Raw genomic sequence first — 22,377 nt, forward strand, 5'->3', positions numbered from 1 at the left:
GCCATATCCTAGAGTGGCCTTCCCTAGCACTACAGACACTTTTTACGGACAATTTAACTGACATATTTGATATTGGGTCTTCTAAAAAATTGCACTTATTATCGACCCCAAAAACGAGTTAGAAGTCGAAGACGACGTGCTGGTACTGCTGGTGCTGCTGGCACTGCTATTGCCAACATGGGTGATAGTTACGTTGGTAGGGACAGGGTGCTGGGATGGCGAGCTTGGGCCAATCTGGAACTCAAGGATAGTCTCAAGGGCATCGGTAACGATACTGGACAATCCGCTGACTGCGTTGAAATTAAAAAGATTGGTGGTCGATTCAATTTTCTTGCACCCAGTCTGTTGCACCCCGTTGAATCTGTCCTTCAACCACACAAAGGCATCACCAGATCCAACAATAGCTTGGGTGATATGTTCACTAAGAGAATCTTGGCGGTACTCAATACTTGTGCCGAGATCACACCATTTTTGATACAATTCATCGGCATCTGTGGGAGGAATGATCTCGTCGTTCTTGCTGTTGTAGAAGAAAAGCGGAACCTTGGGGTTAGCATTCAAATTAAGCAAGTTGTTGATTCCAGTCACATTGTCCACGACTGGAGAGTCCATAATATCTACCCCCAAAGGTGTGAGCTGGTCCCAGGAAGTCCAAGGAGTCCGAAGAATACTTTCCACCAAGCATTCGTGAGCAGGTGCAAAAAATTCAGTTTCAACGTCGGGGTATATATTATCTTGAGCATACTTCTTTAATTCGGGATACTCGTTTCCTAGTCCATTGATGGCGTTGATGATCAACCCTGCGAAAAAGCCACCCACAGTATAGTTGGCAATATGCTTGGGGGCGATAAGAATTCCTCCCACGGCAGCACCAATGATGTTCAAGTCAGGAGCATAAGTAGGAGCCAAAGCTGCCCCCCAAGCAGAAGGCTGGGAGCCTCCAGAATAACCCCACAAAGCAATTTGTGCCTTGGGATCGACACCAGTAATGTCACCCGAGGCCACAACCGCCTTCAATGAGTTCAATGTAGCGTAAGCAGCTTGGTAGCCAGCAGCAAAGGTAGCCTTGGGGCCCAAGAAGTCGGGAATCACCACAATCCAGCCCTCGTAAAGACCTGCTTCCGAGAGGAGCTGTTCGACCTGGGTGGTGATCCAAGTACCAGGGTCCGAACCTAGTTGCAAAGCGTACGATGGTGCACAGTCGACGTTTGGAGCATCGACCGCAACCTGATACGACAAGATCTTGGAGGTATCCGCATTGTGAGGAATAATTACCGTGGTCACAATGGCATTGGGCTGTTTGTGAGAGTCCTCGGACCGCACCAAGAACTGGTACACTGCCTGTACCTTCTCTTCGAAAGCGACAATCCCAATCTTGTGGGTGACTTTCCTGTAGTTGATAACCTCGCCAAGCTTAAGCTTCTCGTAACCGTCCTTGGGGGTATAGAACGGATCATCAGAAGGCTTGGTGAGATTTCCGAGTGTGAGTAGATTGACTGGTGCAGCTATTGTTACCTGCCATAATGACAAGAATACCAACGTTATAAGCGAGTGCAATTTCATTATGGGTATATTGGAGTTGCTCCAAAAGGCTAGGCCGGGGTCTCCTTTTATAACGTTGGAACCCCGTCAGTTTCTCCACCCTCCAGCCGTGTTGTACCCCAACCTGACCATCTACTCCAACAGACAGACCGAAACCACATATTGCAACACTGGGAGGTTGGCGAGCCCTGCTTAATTTCCAATTTCGGTAAGTTAAGTCTGACGCAACCATTCGCAAAATGTAGGGCCGTGCTACAAGACAATAGCCATGACATGTGCGTGCTCCACTCAGGTAGTTTGAGGCTCTACTCCGAGCGGAGGAGCACATTGAACCTGGAAACTCGGCCGGTATCTAGTCGAAACATTTCCTACTTAGGAAATCAAACCAGATGGCTACGTCCACTCTGCATTACCCCGTATTTCGATTCATGCGCAATGCGGAGATAATTGTTTCCTTGCACACAGGTGCATACACAACCATGCACTCTTGCCCAGGGCAGAAACAACTGCTAGAGCCAAGGTCTTGGCTGACAGGTCGAAGAAAGAACTCCGAAGCCAGGACTTGGCTCTCGGTGCTGACAGCGAGCATTCTGCGGCTTGGGAAGCTTGGAAATTTCGCTAGATCGTACCGAGTGAGCCTATTTCTTAAAACTGTAATCTATATCTGAAAGCATTGCGCAGGTGTACGAATTCATCTGAGTTTGGCCAAATCGGTACCTTAAATCCGATCGCCTAATAATAGGTGGAGTAAAGGGGCAGAATCCATGACAGGCACAGGGACGTATCTTGGATCTGAATACATTAAAAGAGTGTCTAGCGGAAGATACCCGCTACAGCATACAGTTGCCCCTATTAGCCCCCAGTACATAACGACTAGAATGGTACAGTAGTTGGTTCTTCCACACAAGAACCCGATGGAGCTGGAGAGCATATCAGGTTGCTGATGTTTACCAGAATGCATAAGTTTCAGGTGAGGGGAACAATCACATACCAACTCTAAAAAGTGGCTGCTGGCACACGCCTGTGAAGAGTGGTCAACCGAGGCTCACGCTGCCCGGCAGAACCGGCAGATGAAGATCGTTAAGAGATGGTGGCCGCCCCTCCATCAACACTGCCTCTAGCTGCTACACACGGGAACTATTACGTAATATTTTACATAATCACTATGTATTCAGCATATGATTACTTTGCTTCACCTGTCAAGATCGTCTACTGTTTAATTTGATCTTCTTTGCTTCTTGTGCTTCTTCTCCAACGACTGTCCACTGGCTCCAATGGTGATATTCACCTTGGGTGGCACATCAAATCCAAAAGACTTGGCCACCTTGACCAAATCCAATTTATCGATCTGATACACTGTCTTTAAATGATGCGAGGAGTATGCTTGTAAGTATGCACGGTATCCATCCTTGGCTGATTGGTGCAACCAGTAGTTGCTCTTGATTAACTTGGACAATTGGGATTGGACGTTGGCGATTTTGTTGGTGGGGAATTCGTATTCATTCAAAGGCACGTTGGCGGCCTTCAAGTATCTCAAGAAGCCCAATTCCGAAGGCGTCAAGAACATCAAGGACTTACCCTTACCTTCAGTACCTCTGGCGGTTCTACCGACTCTGTGGATGTAATCTCTTGGGTCATCTGGTGGATCGAATTGGATAATCCAGTCAACGGCTGGGATATCCAATCCTCTAGCAGCAACATCGGTACAGATCAAGATACCTTGCTTGGCGTTACAGAACTCAAAGAAAGTGTTCGTTCTCTTCTGTTGCTTTTGCTTTCCGTGCAAGTCCAACACTGGCAAATCAATGTAGTTCAAAAGTTCACCGAAGTATTTAACACAGTTACACGAGGAAAGGAAAACAATTATCTTCTTCTTCACGTTTCTCTTCAAGAACGAGAACAACAACAAGAATCTCTTGTCAGACTCGCACACAACGTACCCTTGTTCCAATCCATCCGCAGTGGATATTTCAGTTTCTGGAACGACGTTGATGTATAAGGGACCAGGTCTCAAAGAGATTCTGGCCAAGTCTTCAACCTTGGTGGTTTGCGTGGCAGAGAACAACATGGACTGTCTGTCCTCGTTTGGCAAGATCTTGATGATTTGCTTCATTTCTTCTTCGAAACCGATTTCCAAAATTCTGTCGGCTTCATCGATGACCAAGGCCTTCAAGTTCTTGAACACGAATCCTTGGGTGTTCTGCAAGTGATCCAACAATCTACCAGGAGTGGCAATCAACAAGTTGACACCCTTGGCCAACTTTTCGGCTTCTTGTCTTCTGTTGGCACCTCCAATAACAATTCCGAAGGTTTGAGTGTGGTGGGCCATCAATTCTCTGGCGACACCGAAAATCTGCAATGCCAACTCTCTGGTTGGTGACACCACAACCACACCAGTACCGTTTCTGGGCTTGAATCTGAGCGAGTACAACATTTCAATCGCAGGAATGAGGAAGGCCAAAGTCTTACCTGAACCGGTTTTAGCGGCTCCCAACACGTCCCTACCTGCCAACAATGGGGGGATGGTCTTGGCCTGCACCTTGGTCATCTTGGAGAATCCCATCTCGGTGATGGCCTTCATGGTGGGCTCAGACAATCCTGCCTTATCGAAGTCGTAGTTGTCTGAATCGTCCTCTGCAGCTTGCGAGGCTGCCACCTTGGGCTTAGTAAGCTCTCTGGTGGCCTGTTCCTGTTTCTCCAACTTTTCTCTGTTCTTCTGTTCCTTCTTGGACTCTGGATCCTTGATGTCTTCTCCTAATAAATCTGCGACCTCATCGAAATCATTGTCCAACTCTTCGACCAACTTCTCGTTGTCCAGCTCAGGCTCGGACTCCTCGGTCTGCTTGTGCGACCGCTTGCGAGACTTGGAGTCTCTGGCTGGCTTGCTTCCTTTGGTGGGGGTTCTAGCCATTCTGGTTTGTAGTAGTAGAAATTCTTCAACTCATCTCATCTTGTATTTTTCTGAGGGTCACGTGTGGCATGGGAAAAAGAGTATGGTGTGTGCGACATTGGAGCGACACGGGAACTGGGGGAAGTAGAAGGACCAGAAAAGGTCTCCTTCTGGACGGTCTCTAGGTACGAGTCCTGCCCAATCAGGAAGCTCATTGGCAACGCCTTGTTCTGGCTTTTTATGGACCCAATTCTGACTCGGCTAACCCGTTTACTTCGTGGCTGTGACTCCTCGCTATTAGTCATAGTGCGAGACATTAAAACCGCCTGGATCAGTTCTTGCCACTATCAGCCAGAAACAGCACCCGTCTACAAGACACAAGTCGCAAGAGAAAGGCACAATTAGGCAGACGTTCATAGCAACGAATCCATTGCAAATCACGAGAGACCAGCACAATTGAGCCGGCTATCTACCACGAATCCACAGCCACTTTCAGCAGCTTTAGAACAAGTATCAGACTATCAAGATAATCTGGACAGTTCGTAATAAGGAAGAGTTTCATCGAGGAATTACTTCGCATAGAAACACGTTCAACTCACTATCATTCTACGCTACCCAGACCGACTCTGAGTGCAGATCTATAACATTGACCGATACTTCATTCCTTTGATACCAATCCACAATGGCTTACACCGTCACGTCTACAAAGTCGTTCATGCAGGCAATGGAGCCCATGGTGGAGTTCCTTGACTCCATTTCAGTGGGCCAGGAAAAGGTGCCCCGAATCGACACCGAAAATGCCAAAATCACCCCCATCGAAATGATCCTCAGTGGCTTCGAGTCCCTCTCCACAGATATCTTGGACGACATTGAACAGTCTCAAGGACCGTCCAAGAGTAATGTGATCAAGCAGATCGAGGAAGACTGCGAGCGCATAAGCAAGTCCAGGGGACAGGAAACTGGCGAAATCACAACTCTCGTCAAGCAAATCTTACACGACTCAGCTAGCGACGAGGTGGTGCAGTCGTCGTTGTTCGATATCTTGGGGTTCGAAGAATTCGACCTCATTTCGAGGATTTTGCAGAACAGAGATGATCTTCTTGTTGAGCAAGAAGAGCAGTTACCAGAAGTCAACACCAAGTTCTTGACTCCAGAAGAAAGAGCACAATTATTAATTGAAAACCACCAACGTACTAAAAACCAGAAGCTTGCACCAAAAGCCCTCAACCAGCAGTATCCAAATGTCTACAAGAACCCAGATGTTGGAAGCGTTATGGCATTCACTGGAAAGAAATTCGCATTGCCAATTGGCACCGAAAGATCTTCGTATGCTACTCACGAAGAGTTGATCATCCCTTATCCTGAACAAAAACAGAATAAATGGATCCCAGATAAGAACCTCGTCAAGGTTGCTGACCTTGATTTCCTCTGCCAAGGTACGTTCAAAAACTACTCTGCTTTGAACAGAACCCAAAGTTTGGTGTATCCTGTTGCGTACAATACCAATGAAAATATGTTGGTTTGTGCACCTACTGGTGCTGGTAAAACTGATATTGCCTTGTTAACCATTTTGCATACTATCAATCAATTTGTTACGGAAACCATTGACGGTGACGGTGACATTACCGTAGACATTGACTACGATGAGTTCAAGATCGTCTATGTTGCACCATTAAAGGCATTGGCCGCAGAAATTGTGGAAAAGTATAGCAAAAAGCTTCAATGGTTGGGAATCCATGTCCGTGAATTGACTGGTGATATGCAATTGACCAAGCATGAAATCATGAGTACCCAAATTATTGTTACGACGCCTGAAAAATGGGATGTGGTTACGAGAAAGCTGGGTGGTGATAACGAATTAGTTACCAAAGTCAAGCTTCTCATCATTGATGAAGTGCATTTACTTCATGAAGATAGAGGTTCTGTTATTGAAACTTTAGTGGCCCGTACATTAAGACAAGTTGAAAGTACTCAGCTGATGATCAGAGTTGTTGGTTTGTCCGCCACCTTGCCCAACTATATGGATGTTGCTGATTTTCTTGGTGTAAACAGGTCAATTGGTATGTTTTATTTTGATCAATCATTCAGACCTGTCCCTTTGCAACAACAATTGCTCGGGGTAAAAGGAATAGCCGGTTCAAAACAAGCTAGAGAAGGCATTGACAAGATTTCGTATGACAAATTGGTTCACTACGTGAACCAGGGGCTACAAGTTATGGTATTCGTCCATTCTCGTAAAGATACTGTCAAAACCGCTAGAACCTACATATCCATGGCCCAGAACCATTCAGAAACTGATATTTTTGATGCTTCTGAAAGTTGTGACTCCTACGAAAGATTCAAGAGAGAAATGGGTACGAAGAATAGAAACAAAGATATGAAAGAATTGTTTCAACATGGTTTTGGTGTTCATCATGCAGGTATGTTAAGAACGGATAGAAATCTAACAGAAAAGATGTTCGAAGCTGGAGCTATCAAAGTCCTCTGCTGTACTGCCACTCTTGCTTGGGGTGTTAACTTGCCTGCTGCAGTCGTCATCGTGAAAGGAACTCAAGTCTATGATGCCAAACAAGGTGGTTTCGTTGATTTAGGAATTTCTGATGTGATCCAAATTTTTGGGCGTGCTGGAAGACCTCAGTACGAAAAGTATGGTGTGGGTATTTTGTGTACGTCAAGTGATAGATTAGATCATTATGTCTCATTGATTACTCAACAGCATCCTATAGAATCCAAACTTCAGGCCAAGCTTATTGATAATCTAAATGCAGAAATCTCACTAGGAACCGTCACAAATATCGATGAGGGTGTCCAATGGTTGGGTTATACCTATATGATTGTTAGAATGAGACAGAATCCACTTGGTTATGGAATTGATTGGAAAGAATTGAAAGAGGATCCATTATTGAACAACAGAAGACGAGAGATGATCATAACAGCTGCCAGAAGACTTCATCAGTTACAGATGATCATTTTTGAAGAAAATTCAGGTGCTTTTATTCCCAAAGATTTGGGGAGAATTGCTTCTGATTTTTATTTGCTCAATAATTCTGTTGAGATTTTCAACCAAATGATGAACCCCAGAGCTACAGAAGCTGATGTTTTGTCTATGATTAGTATGAGTAGTGAGTTTGATAGTATCAAATTCAGGGAAGAAGAATCACAGGAATTGAAAAACTTACTCGAATCTGATTCACCTTGTCAAATAGCTGGAGATGTTGAAAGTTCACAAGGTAAAACCAATATTTTATTGCAAGCTTTCGTGTCTCAAGCCCAAATCAGAGATTCTGCATTGATATCGGACTCTAACTATGTTGCTCAAAATTCTGCAAGAATTTGTAGAGCATTATTGTTGATTGCAATCAACAGAAGGTGGGGTATTTTCATGAACATTATGTTGAGCATCTGTAAATCTATTGACAAGAGGATTTGGGCTTGGGAGCATCCACTTTGTCAGTTTGATTTGCCTGATCAAATTTTGAGAAATATTCGCTCAAAGAATCCGCCCATGGATATTCTCAGAGAGATGGAAGCTGGAGAGTTAGGTGACTTGGTTCATAATAACAAGCAAGGTGGAATATTATACAAGTTGATTGCCAGATTCCCAATATTGGAAATCGACTCCGAAATATTTCCTATTACAACTAATGTGATGAGAATCAAAGTTTGGTTAGATCCTGATTTTGTTTGGGACGAAAGATACCATGGTATGGCCCAATTCTTTTGGTTAACTGTCGAGGAATCTGACAAATCTGAGATCTTACATGTTGAAAAGATTATCTTGAATAGGAGACAGATGTCGAGTGCTATTGAGTTGGACTTCATGATTCCATTGGCTGATCCTTTGCCACCACAAATCGTGGTGAAAGTCGTTTCAGATTCGTGGATTGGCTCAGAATCAACTCATACTATTTCATTCCAACACTTGATTAGACCTACTAATGAAACTATCAGGACCAACCTTTTAAGACTTCAACCATTGCCAGTGACCGCGTTACATAATCCTACGATTGAATCCATTTATGCTAAGAGATTCAGATATTTTAACCCTATGCAAACTATGGCGTTCCACTCATTATACAACTCTAACTCCAGTGTCTTTGTCGGTTCGCCCACGGGTTCCGGAAAGACTGTGGTTGCAGAGCTAGCGATTTGGCATGCGTTCAATGAATTTCCGGGATCCAAGGTAGTTTACATTGCTCCGATGAAAGCGTTGGTCAGAGAAAGAGTTGATGATTGGACCGAGAGGATTTGCAAGAACACCAGCTTCAAGTTAGTTGAATTGACTGGTGATTCTCTTCCGGAAGCCAAACAAGTTAGGGAGGCTGACATCATCATCACGACTCCTGAAAAGTTTGATGGTATATCTCGTAACTGGCAAACCAGAAAATTCGTGCAACAAGTTTCATTGGTGATTATGGATGAAATTCATTTGTTGGCAAGTGACCGTGGTCCTATTTTAGAAATGATTGTCAGTCGTATGAATTATATTTCCTCACAAACAAAGAAGCCCATTAGATTGTTGGGTATGTCTACTGCAGTTTCTAATGCCATGGATATGGCTGGCTGGTTGGGTGTCAAGGAAGGTTTGTTCAATTTTTCACTGTCAGTCCGTCCAGTTCCTCTTCAAATGTACATCGATGGATTCCCTGACAATTTAGCATTCTGTCCATTAATGAAAACCATGAACAAGCCTGCATTTATGGCAATTAAGCAACATTCACCAAGCAAGCCGGTGTTGATTTTCGTGGCCTCTCGTCGTCAAACAAGACTTACTGCTTTGGATCTTATTCATTTGTGTGGTATGGAGTCGAATCCAAGAAGATTCCTAAACATGAGCGAATTCGAGTTGGAGGATATCATTAAACAGGTGAAGGATGATACCCTCAAGTTGTCGTTGCAATTTGGTATGGGCCTCCATCACGCTGGTTTGGTGGAATCAGATCGTCAAATTTCTCACAAGTTATTTGAGGCTGGAAAGATTCAAATCTTGATTGCCACTTCGACTTTAGCCTGGGGTGTTAATTTACCAGCGCATTTGGTTATTATTAAGGGTACTCAATTCTTTGATGCCAAAATTCAAGGATACAGAGACATGGATTTGACCGATATTTTACAAATGATGGGTAGAGCTGGTCGTCCTGCTTTCGATACATCTGGTACGGCCATTATCTATACTAAAGAGTCCAAGAAAATGTTTTACAAGCACTTCATCAATATTGGCTTTCCAGTTGAATCCTCATTACATAAAGTTCTTGATAATCATATTGGTGCAGAGATCTCTGCTGGTACCATTACGACTAGACAGGAAGCTATGGACTTTTTGACGTGGACCTTCTTGTATAGAAGAGCACATAACAACCCCACCTATTATGGAATTGAGGATGTTTCTACCGCAGGAGTGTCAAAGTACTTGGGTGATTTGATTGATCAGACGCTCGAAAATTTGATGGAATCGAAGTGTGTAACCAATGGTGCCAAAGATGAGCTTATTCCTACTCCATTTTTACATATTTCATCTTACTACTACTTATCTCACAAGACGATTAGAAATTTGGTTAACAACATTACGAAGGAGAGCACTTTTAGAGACTGCTTGAGACTTTTGAGTGAAGCAACGGAGTACGATGAAATCGCTACCCGTCACGGTGAAGAGTTGATCAACATGGAAATGTCACACAACATGAGATACCCTGCAGAAGACTTGAACTGTGAGTTCATTTGGGATCCTCATGTGAAGTCTTACCTTCTTATTCAGGCATTTATGAGTAGAATTGAGCTTCCAATTGCTGACTATGCCCAAGATACTGTTTCTATTTTGGACCAAGCATTGCGTATTCTTCAAGCTTTCATTGATGCTACTTCGGAAATGGGGTATTTAAGCACGGTGCTTACTTTCATTGAATTAATGCAATGTATCAAGCAAAGATGCTGGTATGATGATGACCCAATTACAACGTTACCGGGTCTTGATTTACTTCCATTGCTGGACAAATCCAAAACAACTTTGGCTGATTTGGGTAAATTCAACCGGGGCAGTTTGACCAACTATGCCAAAACACTTGGAGTCAATGGAAGAGCTATGAAGGGGGACGTACCACACACTGACGAAGAAGCAAAGAAGGAATTCCTTCGTGTTGCTTCGAGTTTACCTACGGGCCAGCTTTCTACTCACCAACAAAGCTCGGAAACATTGACGGTCACCTTAAACCACGATAATTATCCATTGAACAAAGAGTTCAAGATGTATTGTCCTCAATTCCCTAAGGCTCAAAGGGAATCTTGGTTTGTTATTGTTTGTGATGAGCAAGCTGATGAGCTCTTGCTAGTCAAGCGGGCGTCGCCACGTATGGTTGGCAAGAAGGGTAAAGTTACTGTTACTTTGGATATACCAGCAGACTTGGCAGGCCGGGAGGTTACTGTCAAATGTGTGAACGATGCGATCAAGATCGACTATTCGGAAAAGATCACATTAGAATAGAATTACTCTCGTTGGAGTTATAGTTATTGTACATTTATTACTTGACTCAAGCAATAGTAAGGGTGAAAACTGTGTAATATAGACCCATATTTCTGCGGATTTACTGTGCTTCTAGCCCAAGACTTAGCTTAAACTACAAGTCGTGTCAATATATGGTCTCTTAAATAAATGTAATTTATGCTGTGTCCTATTCTAATATACATTACTCGAAGAAATCGTCCTCTTCTACACCACCATCTTCCTCGACTGCTGCATCGATTTCTTGCTGGTCTTGGTGAGAGCTGTGGTAGTGGTCGACTTGGATGGATCTTCCCTTGAGTGCATCCTCGATGGAGAATGGTAACTTATTTTCGTCGATCAAGTTTTCAACCTCCTTCTTGAACTGCAATCTTCTCTCATCAGTCATGAGCAATCCCTTTTTGGCCTTTGGATTGGTATCTTCACCGTCCTTCTCGCTGTTGGGGTACAAGGAAATGTACTTTTCGGTCTTGGGGAACAACACCACATAAGCCAAGTCAATTTCGCTGTGTTTCACCACCTTTCTTGCCTTCTTGATATCTTTTTTGACCTCAGTCTTCTCTGCATCTTCAAGCTGCTTGCGAGCACCCTTCAACTTTCTGATGGCCTTCTTTCTCTCGAAGAATCTGACCATGTGGTACTTTTTCGCTATTTCCTTGGCCTTGAGATTGAGCTGGGTATTTTGCAACTCAACCTGTAAACCCTTCAACGCTCTTTCGTTTTCGGTACGGACATCACCCGGAAGGTTGTCCTTCTTCAAGAGTCTCTGGATATCTCTGATCTTCTTTTTCAATTTGGCAGCACCTCCTCCGATGATGCTCGCCACTTCGATGGACGAGCCATTGGATCTTTGTCTGGGGGCTTTGGGCATTTGGGTGCGGTGTGGTAGCTTCGAGTTTCTTTATCAGAGATGAAATATCAGATCAGATTGAAAGTTGTTACTATGAGAACACCGGTCTGAATTTCGTAAAACAGCGTGCGCTGGAATATCACCGAGCAGGCAGGCTGTACGTGTTGGAAGGGTAACTTGGAGCTCGTGTGGGAACGGGCGTCGTGGGATGGAGTGAACCAAGTAGAGTACGCCAAAAATGATGAGATGGATGTCGTGGACGAGTGCCGTGTCGCGCGACATTTTCTCTGGTAGATGTGAACGATCCACCTACGCCATACTATCACCACGTACCGTTCGTACCTTTTCACAGCAATATGGGTATCCTTGAAAAGATAGCGCAGATCCAGGAGGAATTGGCCAGAACCCAAAAGAACAAGGCCACCGAATATCATATCGGGTTATTGAAGGGGAAGCTTGCCAGATACCGTCGTGAGCTCTTGGAACCCCAGCCTGGCCAAGGTGGCGGTGGAGGAGGCCAGGGATTCGAAGTCGCCAAAGCTGGTGATGCCAGAGTGTCGTTGATCGGTTTTCCTTCCGTGGGTAAGTCTTCGTTTTTGTCCAAAGTCACCAACACCAAGTCGGAAGCTGCCAACTACGAGTTTACCACCTTGACCTCAGTAGGAGGCATTCTCGAGTACAACGGAGCCGAAGTCCAGATCGTCGATTTGCCAGGTATTATAAAGGCAGCCTCCCAGGGTAAGGGTAGAGGAAGACAGGTTATTGCCGTGTCGAGAACATCAGACTTGATCATGATGGTTTTGGACGCCACAAAGGGTGGAGACCAAAGACTGATCTTGGAGAACGAGTTGGAGTCCATGGGCATCAGATTGAACAAGCAGAGACCCAACATCTCCTTGAAGTACAAGAAGACAGGTGGTGTCAAGATGAACTCCATCACTCCTCCCAAGTACTTGAACGAAAAGTTGGTTTCGGCCATCTTGAAAGACTACAAGGTGCACAATGCGGATGTGCTCATCAGGGACGAGAACGTCACCATCGACGACTTCATTGATGTCATCAACGAGCAGCACATCTCCTACATCAAGTGCTTGTACGTGTACAACAAGGTCGATGCAGTCTCTTTGGAAGAGTGTGACAGGTTGGCCAGAGAGCCCAACACGGTGGTGATATCCTGTGAGTTGGATTTGGGCATTGAAGACTTGAAGGAAGAAATATGGAGACAATTGGACTTGTTGAGGCTATACACCAAGAGGAGAGGAATTGCTCCCAACTTCGACGAGCCTATGGTGGTGAGAAGCCAATCCACCATTCTCGAGGTGTGTGACTCCATCCACAGAGACATGAAAAACCAGTTCAAGTATGCATTAGTGTGGGGTTCCAGCTCCAAGCACAGTCCCCAAAAGTGTGGTTTAGGTCACCCTGTGAACGACGAAGATGTGGTGCAAATTGTCACCAAGTAAGGCGCCGGTGGGCACCTTTTGGTGGGCAGTAGTATTTACCGTGATATATATTTAGGACGGTTGGACTGTTAGCTTAGATGTAATGTAAACGGTTTTACGAGTAACAACTGTGTAGGAGGATAGGAAAGGTAAATAGGGGGGTGGAATCCTCAGGTGGAGATTTGTCCTGGGTATATTTGTAGAATTGTAACACAAATTTGAAAAAATGTGAAAAGGGCACTGTCCATCATTTTGTGTGGAGTCCGTCTTAATTCTACAAAAACAATTGATAAATTTCAGATCGTCAATTAACCAGGGAATAGCAAATAATACACAAATATGATAGAGCCTAACAAATTGGTCAATGCAGTAGAGTCAAGATATCACGAGAGCATGACAATTCTGGAAATTTATTCTTCGGGCATTTGTAGTAATTCCATACAAATGACTCTTTCCTGATCGCTTTCTCAACTAGGCCGATTCTTCTACAGATATCTTGAGAATGCTGGATTATTTGTAGTACTCAACAACATCCAAGTCTTAACAGTAATACTAGCATTTATTTATCGTGTTCAATGCTAATTTCACGATTTACACACCATCCCAACAAGGAACCGAAGTTTGACCAAACAGCGATAGAATGCCTCTATCAGTTGAGTAACCAACCGGTCTTATCATTCCCGAGTCTACTAATCATGGAAAACTCGCCAGGAATTAAAATAGTCATAGACAAACCCCTTTCAGTTAAATACACTGACCAAATGACAACCTGAAAGTTATCATTAATTAGACCTGAAGCTTCCAGAGAAGGCACCGACGGCCTGGACACCCTCAAAATCCACACCCATCTACTCTCTTCCCTTCTCCCGCTCGCCACCTTTCTTCACCTACACTTCTTTGTCTCATTCCTCCTCTTTGCACCCATTTCGCATTTCCAAACGCGACTCAAAACAGACTGAAATATTAGACATAACCGAATCTCCGAATCATCTCACCACCATGGAGAAGTACGGCGGATTGCCTGGCATCGACACAGAGTCGCAAGATATCTTCGAGACCTCCGATATCGAGAGCGAAGCCGAGCTTGAACACGAACCAGAACCAACCGAGATCGAGGCGTTGGTGACCGATCCACAGGCCATCCGCAATCGGTACGCCAACGACGTGATTGATGGGTTGAGTGGCGTGGATTTCCTGGGAAGCATCACAAACCCCGTGCTTGGGAGCACAGGGTATGCTGTCAGAAGAGTGGACGAGACTAGAGACCAGAAGTTAGCCAGAATAGCGAGGGAATTGCAGGAGCTAGCCGACCCTGAAAAGGTGCCCGAGCCTGCCAAATTGGCCCACATCGGAGCTGCCGCAAGCACCAGCGGACCCATCGATCCAGAGAAGCTTGTGGCGTTGCTTGAGACGGCAGTTTCTAGTAACAACCCTTCCAATCCGTACCAATCACAGCTCAATGAGTTGTTTGCGAAAGTCGATGCTAAAATAAACGAAAAACCCGTGGCTGGCAAAGCAATAGTGGCCAATTCACCGTCTGAAACTCTCGAGTTGGAGTCCAGGATCAACTCGTTGGAACAGCAGGTCGGAGAGGTGGCACCAGGCTCAATTCAGAACCTCTTGAATGATTTGGCCCGCAAAATCAAAATTATCCACAACCCAGACTACCCCATAGATAGAGTGAGAAAGGAAGTGACGCAACTAGCCGAAGAAACTGAAAAATTGGCCTCGGATAGAAAGCTTTTGGAGGTCTCAGAGCTGTTGCACACCAAGGAACAGGAACCCAGTGAGAAAAAGATCGATGAGCTTTACAGAGTATTGCCAGAATTTGAACAGAGTAATAAGTCTATTCCTCAGATTATCAAGAGGCTCAAGTCGCTCAATACAGTTCATGCAGACATAGCGCACAGCATCCAGCTGGTTGGGGATTTGGATCGGACCCTCGCCGACATGGACGAAGAAATCCAGTCCTGGAACGAGTCCATCGATGTGTTGAATGGGAATTTAAAGGCCTACAGCAAGAATTTCGAGGAAAACAAGACTGTGATGGAGAACAAAATAGAGGAATTGAGCAAACGGTTAGGCAAGGTCGAATAATAGAGAATAATAGAGAATATGATTGACTAATGGTTGGGCAATATTGAGGGATAGAGAGTAAAGAGAAATTGACTAAAGGTTGCGCAAGATCAAGCAATAGAAGTCCCGTGGAGACTATGGCTAAATTAAGCACCTGTGACAAATTACACTTCTAAATGGACCTCATTGCAGCATACTCTACTACAATAATTCATTGCCTTGGTTCAAGTACAGATTCTATGATGGAGTCGGAGGTTTACTATACTGAATTTGCTGCTCCAGTGTTATACTTTGAACAGATATAGTGCCACTGTCTTGTCAAAAATTGGACAACAAGCGTTAATTTTACACGAGGATCTACTAACGTGCTGTCTATGCCTTTTTGCAACTTTGGGGACTTCAGTTGGAAGATCTTATTCCAGACTACCCTGCCCTCGCAAAGGCTTCTCACGTGTACCGCTTCCAGACTGCATTGAAAGGGTTCAATTATTCCGATAGTATAGCAACCATGAAGTCACAAAATAACATGTGGTAATTCTCAAGAGTACAGCTGCTTCTGTACCCAAATTCAGCGTGTGCAGATCACCTGCTTACGAATAATGTCTCGTATAGACTGAGACTTCAGACGTTACAGGGATCTCCAGGTTAAAAAGGCCAAGCTCAGGATTGAGGGATGTGGTAATCTTGGCCAGTGGGATTCCTATTGGCCCTCCACCCCCTAGAAGGGACGCTTACGTCTCCCATCGCTTATGTAAGAGCCATCTCCACCATCGCTTACGTAAGCATCTCCGCATCTCGATTTGTGACACCACCACCACCGCCACCGCCATGGTAATATAACCGTGAGAGGATCATTTATTAGCTCTTGGGTTATGTCCCTTCGTAGTTTTTAACCCATCGAATTCTCCTTTTAGGACCATGGCGAAATTTATGTTAGTTCTGGTCATATTAATTGTAACGAGTCATAGAATATTTGGAATGGTAGAATGTCGGGGGAACCTAGGTGGATATATCTTCATCAAAAATAATGGCTTCAAGGCTGGGGAACAAGGAGGAGTGTGTTCCATACAAGTTTTAATTGGAACCGATTCTCAATTGGATAAATAATACATATTGATAGCTTGTAAGATGGTGCTACCGTATGAACGCAAAGAAGAATGTACTTTGTTGAGGCAGGACTGTGAGGGTTCAGATTGGTGAGAACGAGGATACGGCGATAATTCCTGGGGAAGATGGTGAGAATGAAGAAGGACCAGAAGTACGTAGCATATGTGTGGACGAGCACAAATGTCAAAATCTCTATTTGTCGTTATCAGCACTGAGATCAATGGTATTGTACATGCTTGCCAGTATTACTCTCGCGGTGTTCACCAAGACTCTCTACATTTATTTAATCATGTCGCAGAATTGACTGAGTTATGACAAAACGCTCTACCCCAAAAGGTGGAATATCATGAGACATTACAAGGACTGATCTCACGTCTGACTCGGGGCATACAGGCGAGAGTGCCCGGGCCAAGCTACTTCTCCTCACTGTTCCGAATACTCGAATTCTCCGCTCGCTTTATCTACCCTCGCTTGAAATTTCCTCCTCCGCGTTCTCACCTGCTGTACCTGGCTCGCTAACCATTGCCCCCGCGGTTCCCCAGTTTAATATATAACTGCGATGCTGCCGCTGTGCAAACTTCTTCTTCTTCTTTACCAACAATGTTAAGAGCTGCATCCAGAACCATCCGTGGCGCCTCCAGATCCACTGCCAGAACGGTCGCCAGACCTGCCACTGCCTCCGCGGCTGTGGCTTCCAGATTTCCTGCCATCAACTCCGTCAGAATGGCATCCCAGTTGGCCCACCACAAGATCCCTCCTTTGACCAACGAACCCGTCAAGGAGTTCTCGTTCTCCCAACAGAAGGACTGGGACTTGTTGCGTGCTTCCCTCACCAAATTCACCGACAACGGTGCCCTTGACATCCCATTGGTCATCAACGGCAAAAAGATCTACAGAGACACCACCCTCCCCCAGGTCAACCCTGCCAAACACGCCCAGAACTTGGCCAACGTGTCTCAGGCAACCGAGGCTGATATCCAGGCAGCCATTGAAGCTTCCAAGGCTGCAAAGGCCGCGTGGGCTGCTACTCCTTGGACCGACAGAGCCGCCATTTTCTTGAAGGCTGCAGACTTGATCTCCACCAAGTACAGATACGACATGTTGGCAGCCACCATGTTGGGCCAGGGCAAAAACGTGTATCAGGCTGAAATCGACAGTGTTGCTGAATTGATCGACTTCTTCAAGTTCAACGTCAAGTACGCTGAGGAGATGTACCAGGTGCAACCAATTGAGTCTGCTCCAGGTGTGTGGAACCGTGCTGAGTACAGACCATTGGAGGGCTTCGTGTACGCCGTGACTCCCTTCAATTTCACCGCCATCGCTGCCAATTTGGTGGGTGCTCCAGCCTTGATGGGTAACACCGTGGTGTGGAAGCCTTCTGCCACCGCTGCGTTGTCCAACTACTTATTGTTGACCATCTTGGAGGAGGCTGGTTTGCCTGCTGGTGTGATCAACTTCATTCCTGGTGAGCCAAATGCCGTCACCGACTTGGTGTTGGCCGACAAGGACTTCTCAGCCTTGCACTTCACTGGCTCCACCGACGTCTTCAAGAAGTTGTACTCCAAAATCTCCAACAATGTCGCTGCCGACAAGTACAGAGACTTCCCCAGAATCGTGGGTGAAACTGGTGGTAAGAACTTCCACTTGATCCACCCATCGGCCTCGTTGGACCACGCTGTGTTGTCGTCGTTGAGAGGAGCCTACGAGTACCAGGGCCAGAAGTGTTCTGCCTTGTCCAGATTATATGTGCCTGAGTCCGTGTGGCCAGAGTTCAAGGAAAAGTTGGCTGCTACTATCGACACTGTCGAAATCGGCAACACCGCCTCCACCGACGCTTTGCACTCGTTCATGGGTCCAGTTATCCACGAACAATCCTTCGACAAGTTGGCCTCTGCCATTGAGCAGGCCAAGACCGACCCAGAATTGACCATCGTCAGCGGTGGTCAATACGACAAATCCAACGGTTTCTACGTCCAACCCACCTTGATCCAAACTACCAACCCCAACCACGAGTTCTTGAGCCGTGAATTCTTCGGTCCTATCTTGACTACCTACGTGTACCCAGACGCTGAGTACGAGTCCATCATTGAAAGCATTGACACCGTCACCAAGTATGGTTTGACTGGTGCCGTTTTCGCCAGAGACCGTCAAGCAGTCAGAACCGCCGAGGAGAAATTGAGATACTCCGCTGGTAACTTCTACATCAACGACAAGTCCACTGGTGCCGTTGTTGGCCAGCAATGGTTCGGAGGTGCCAGAGCCTCTGGTACTAACGATAAGGCTGGATCGGGTAACATCTTGTCCAGATTCGTCTCGGTCAGAAACATCAAGGAAAACTTCTACGAGCTTACTGACTACAAGTACCCATCAAACTACAACTAAGTCCTGGTTCGGATACCCACGAAACACATAATGAATGAATAATGTTCACGTAAATACAAAAACTGTAGCTATGCAACTGATAAAATGGCCGAACCGCATGAAAAGTAATTTGACTGCTTAAATCAATTGGCGAGCTGAGAATGGTTTCACTTCCTTTGGCGTTTTGCTATTCATCCCAATAATACTGCTATTATAAGCATCAATAACCATTTTCAAGAATTAATGAGAGTGGTTTACTGAACAAACCGGGGTTGAAACACGTCGATGCCAAAATAGTAAGGGCCCTGAGCCTGAGTCTATGATTTTGGACTAATGGGCTGCAAACCAGTAACCAAAGCCGCTGCTTGGACTATTTTGGATATTTTATATGTTGAATTGAACTAATCCCATCAAGGTTAAGAGAACTGAGTATGCGCTGGCTCAATTGTTGGATAATCAATTGCTCACAATTAACACAATAATTCATTCTAAATTTACAATAGAACAATAATTGAAGGTTTGACGACACTGCACAGAAATCATTCCAAAGTCCTCCCCATGTATCTGGATTTATTACCATATTCCCTTAAAGAACCATCATTTTCCGCCCAATTCTCAAGTAAAACTCTCAGGTCTTCCAGATTAATACCAGAGCTACCCCAGAAGTTGAACCGGATATCGTCCGGCATTCAATTAGCCTAATCTCGTTTCAGTTGCGATAAGCCCCCTAGGAGGCGTCTACATGCATCGTTTCCACGCGGAAGAGCTTTAGTCTAACCGATAACCCATAGCGCATGATTGTTTTATTGAGGCGTAATGCAGTTGTGAAATTCGAGGTGAAATTCTACTTCCAACGGCTTTTCGCTAGAGTACGCTTTAAACAGGTACGATCCAAATCTTGTTGGACTATGCTATACGGTTTCAAGTGGCATTCATATATTTCTCAGACCAGTGATTCATACTTATTGGATGGCAACAATGTTGCTGTCAGAAGTGTACTTGACTTGGGCAATCTGGGCAGTTTTGGCATCATAGTCAGCAACGAAATAGGCTCTTCTCAAAAAGGAGTCTCCTAAGAGATTGAAACCTTGGGATTGAGAGTTACCGAAAATACCCAATAAACAACTGCCACCACCATTGTCCTGAACCAAGTCGCTAAGTGGAACCTTAATATTGGCATCTCCAAATTTGAAAGAGACGAATTGGTCACTAGGAAGAGCATCACAGGAAGGAAGGTAGATCCGACCAAACAAAAAGAAAGCTCCCGGAATGCTACCGGCAAAGGAAGACACAACATCATCTGGCAAGTAGGTGACAGTGGTTCCGGTGTCGAGGATACCGTTAATGTTGGTTTCGTGGACAGTTCCGTCTGGACCAGTGACACTGTCCAAATTGATAACAATCCCAGAGTCCTGGGTGAATGGAAGGGTGACTAACAGGCCCTCATACTTGGCATTGTCAATACCACCAAAGATAATAGATCCTGTGGTAGCATCGACGGAGTTCAAGTAAATGGAGTAAGCGTTCTTGCTAATGTAACCAGCATTTTTCAAGGAGATTGGGAAGTTAGGATACTTGGTGGAAGTAGACTCACTGGCTATTGGGCCAATACCAAAGACACCACCTTGTGTAACAGTAGATTGGGTGGCATCAGCAAACTGGAAGTCTTTGAGAGTTGGGCCATTTGGAATACCAACAGAGTCCTTGACAAAGTTACCAGAAGCAGTTGATTTATCTACATATCCGATGGAAAATGGAATGCCAAGGTCATGGAAAGTAGTGGATGAAGCCGAATCAAAACCTGCTTTGTCGGTCTTCAAATCTGGAACCCACAAGTCGGAACTACCGGTATCGATATCGACAGAGATTGTTTGAGCTTGGGAACCAAAGTTCAAATCAATGGAGTAGTAAACATTTTGTTTGGTCAAAGGAACTTGATAGTCAGCTCTTTTATGAGTGTTTTCGTCAGTGGTACCGTTGATGACCTTCTTGGTGACGGAAAAGTCTAACTTTAAAAAGCCAGGACCTTCTCTTTTTGCAACATCTTCAGTAGCGGTAGAAGCATCGGGAATAACGAGACCTTGGACAACCAAGGAACAAGCAAGTAAGCTGAAAGCTTTTTGGGTAAAGAGGCCAAAGGAAACCATAGTGGAATTGTGTTGTAGAGTAGAATGATGATTGAGAGTTGGGGAATAATAAGGCTTTATATACCCTTTCAACAGTGGTGGCTTCGTTAAAAGTTGCAATAGGTCCTCGAGGGTGGGGCCCCCATTGAGAGGAGCCGTGGCCCGGAAGGGCTTCGGATTAGATGTAGTCTTGCCTGGATAGCACTTGTTGGAATTTCAAAACTGCAAACATGCCACTCTCCTGCATGCTCGGTTGACACATTTGACAGATAGCGTCAGATAGTGACGTGCGATGGTGCCGCGCATGGGGAGTTGGAAGTAGCTGCATGGGGCTTAGCATGGGTATTGCATTGTCCGGTATCAAACCACGAATTGTGGTTTCTTATCTCGGGCTAACAATTTGTAAAAATCTTTACGAACATCCCTGTTTCTAGCAAATATTGTAAGAATCGTCGGAATGATTTGTGAGCTTCTGAAATTTAGCCACAGTAGTTTCCGAGCAACGGAGTTAATGAGGAAGAACTGGGGATTTCCTACAGCCAAAGCCACTAAAGATCTAGCATATGTGGTAGAAACATGCGACTTTTGCCTGCAGAGGTTCGCCATCCATCCCCCCACGATTTAAGGAGAACTGGCCAACGGTTGTCGCTCCAAGACATGGATCATCCCAATCCGCACACAAGGTGTCGGGTTATTCTAAGCCCAGGGCCACATCTGACTATTGTTCGCAATTGGACTTGTGCTAGTGCCACTAACCAAGATAGCTGATCTGAGTGGAATTGCGAGAGGATAGGAGTGGATAGCGCTTAAATGGAGCGCTTGCCGGTCGAAGGGGGAATTGCTCCCAGTGGTTAAGGCCTGGTGCTTTTGGGGTGCATGTGTTTCTGCAGATGTAGAAGAAATCTTCTATCCAAGGCCAGAAACCATCAATAAACCCGAAGGCTCATGCAGACTAGCAGGTGTTCTAGAATCGAGGGGTAACGATAATTAGCCAACTAGAATACCTGCAGCTTGTTTGTTTTGGAATTAAGGCTCTGGTAAGACCTCAATCGCTGGAATTTTGCATGCATCATGATATGAATTCGTGAAATTGTATGGGCTAGAAAAGCCGATAATGACCGATAAGATCTGGAAGTCTCTGCAGCCGTCCAAACACTGGCCCCAAATTGAGGCTTGGAAAAAGAACTTACACACCTTGATACGATTATTGTTGCGTAGGTCTCGGTTGTTCTTGACTAACTGCCACTGTTCTAGGAACAGGATTTCCAAGGTCCTTTCAAATGGAGCCACAAAAGCCCACGGTTGCCAGAGCAGCTCTATTTGGGGTGAAATGTTGTTCCCGAGGAGTATTTTCAAGTTGCTTATTTTCAATTGTGGCTACTCTCGGGGAACTACCCCATTGGAAGATCGGATTGCTTGAGGGGTACGAAATGAGTTCGGTAATAATATTGTTCGGGACAACATTCAGCCAATCAACGAGCGAAAAC

General features: G+C 45.1%; 8 protein-coding genes across 8 annotated transcripts; 4 read left to right on the forward strand and 4 right to left on the reverse strand.

Annotated features, from left to right (window-relative positions):
- Positions 1–34: 34 nt before the first annotated feature.
- Positions 35–1,725, reverse strand: CANTADRAFT_26701 (LIP-domain-containing protein). The gene has a single exon (XM_020207851.1). It carries the CDS (start codon positions 1,561–1,563, stop codon positions 82–84), a length of 1,482 nt encoding a protein of 493 aa, XP_020063846.1. The 5' UTR covers positions 1,564–1,725; the 3' UTR covers positions 35–81.
- Positions 1,726–2,678: 953 nt separating this feature from the next.
- On the reverse strand, positions 2,679–4,588 carry HAS1 (ATP-dependent RNA helicase). Its single transcript, XM_020207852.1, has one exon. It carries the CDS (start codon positions 4,451–4,453, stop codon positions 2,759–2,761), a length of 1,695 nt encoding a protein of 564 aa, XP_020063847.1. The 5' UTR covers positions 4,454–4,588; the 3' UTR covers positions 2,679–2,758.
- A 526-nt stretch (positions 4,589–5,114) lies between these two features.
- On the forward strand, positions 5,115–10,910 carry CANTADRAFT_52440 (putative RNA helicase; the record flags this gene model as incomplete). The annotated part of the gene is made up of 1 exon (XM_020210081.1): positions 5,115–10,910. The coding sequence occupies one exon, from the start codon at positions 5,115–5,117 to the stop codon at positions 10,908–10,910; it is 5,796 nt and encodes a 1,931-aa protein (XP_020063848.1).
- A 202-nt stretch (positions 10,911–11,112) lies between these two features.
- Positions 11,113–11,799, reverse strand: CANTADRAFT_7075 (uncharacterized protein; the record flags this gene model as incomplete). The annotated part of the gene is made up of 1 exon (XM_020211050.1): positions 11,113–11,799. One exon carries the CDS (start codon positions 11,797–11,799, stop codon positions 11,113–11,115), a length of 687 nt encoding a protein of 228 aa, XP_020063849.1.
- A 335-nt stretch (positions 11,800–12,134) lies between these two features.
- CANTADRAFT_53602 (uncharacterized protein) lies at positions 12,135–13,241 on the forward strand (the record flags this gene model as incomplete). Its single annotated transcript, XM_020210235.1, has 1 exon — positions 12,135–13,241. The coding sequence occupies one exon, from the start codon at positions 12,135–12,137 to the stop codon at positions 13,239–13,241; it is 1,107 nt and encodes a 368-aa protein (XP_020063850.1).
- Positions 13,242–14,219: 978 nt separating this feature from the next.
- CANTADRAFT_7077 (uncharacterized protein) lies at positions 14,220–15,317 on the forward strand (the record flags this gene model as incomplete). The annotated part of the gene is made up of 1 exon (XM_020211051.1): positions 14,220–15,317. One exon carries the CDS (start codon positions 14,220–14,222, stop codon positions 15,315–15,317), a length of 1,098 nt encoding a protein of 365 aa, XP_020063851.1.
- A 1,686-nt stretch (positions 15,318–17,003) lies between these two features.
- Positions 17,004–18,785, forward strand: PUT2 (1-pyrroline-5-carboxylate dehydrogenase; the record flags this gene model as incomplete). The annotated part of the gene is made up of 1 exon (XM_020210087.1): positions 17,004–18,785. One exon carries the CDS (start codon positions 17,004–17,006, stop codon positions 18,783–18,785), a length of 1,782 nt encoding a protein of 593 aa, XP_020063852.1.
- A 941-nt stretch (positions 18,786–19,726) lies between these two features.
- Positions 19,727–20,911, reverse strand: CANTADRAFT_52809 (pepsin-like aspartic protease; the record flags this gene model as incomplete). Its single annotated transcript, XM_020210124.1, has 1 exon — positions 19,727–20,911. The coding sequence occupies one exon, from the start codon at positions 20,909–20,911 to the stop codon at positions 19,727–19,729; it is 1,185 nt and encodes a 394-aa protein (XP_020063853.1).
- Between the last annotated feature and the right edge of the window lie 1,466 nt (positions 20,912–22,377).

Source organism: Suhomyces tanzawaensis, assembly GCF_001661415.1.
Source record: "Suhomyces tanzawaensis NRRL Y-17324 unplaced genomic scaffold CANTAscaffold_5, whole genome shotgun sequence".
In the NCBI taxonomy this organism is placed as follows: domain Eukaryota; kingdom Fungi; phylum Ascomycota; class Pichiomycetes; order Serinales; family Debaryomycetaceae; genus Suhomyces; species Suhomyces tanzawaensis.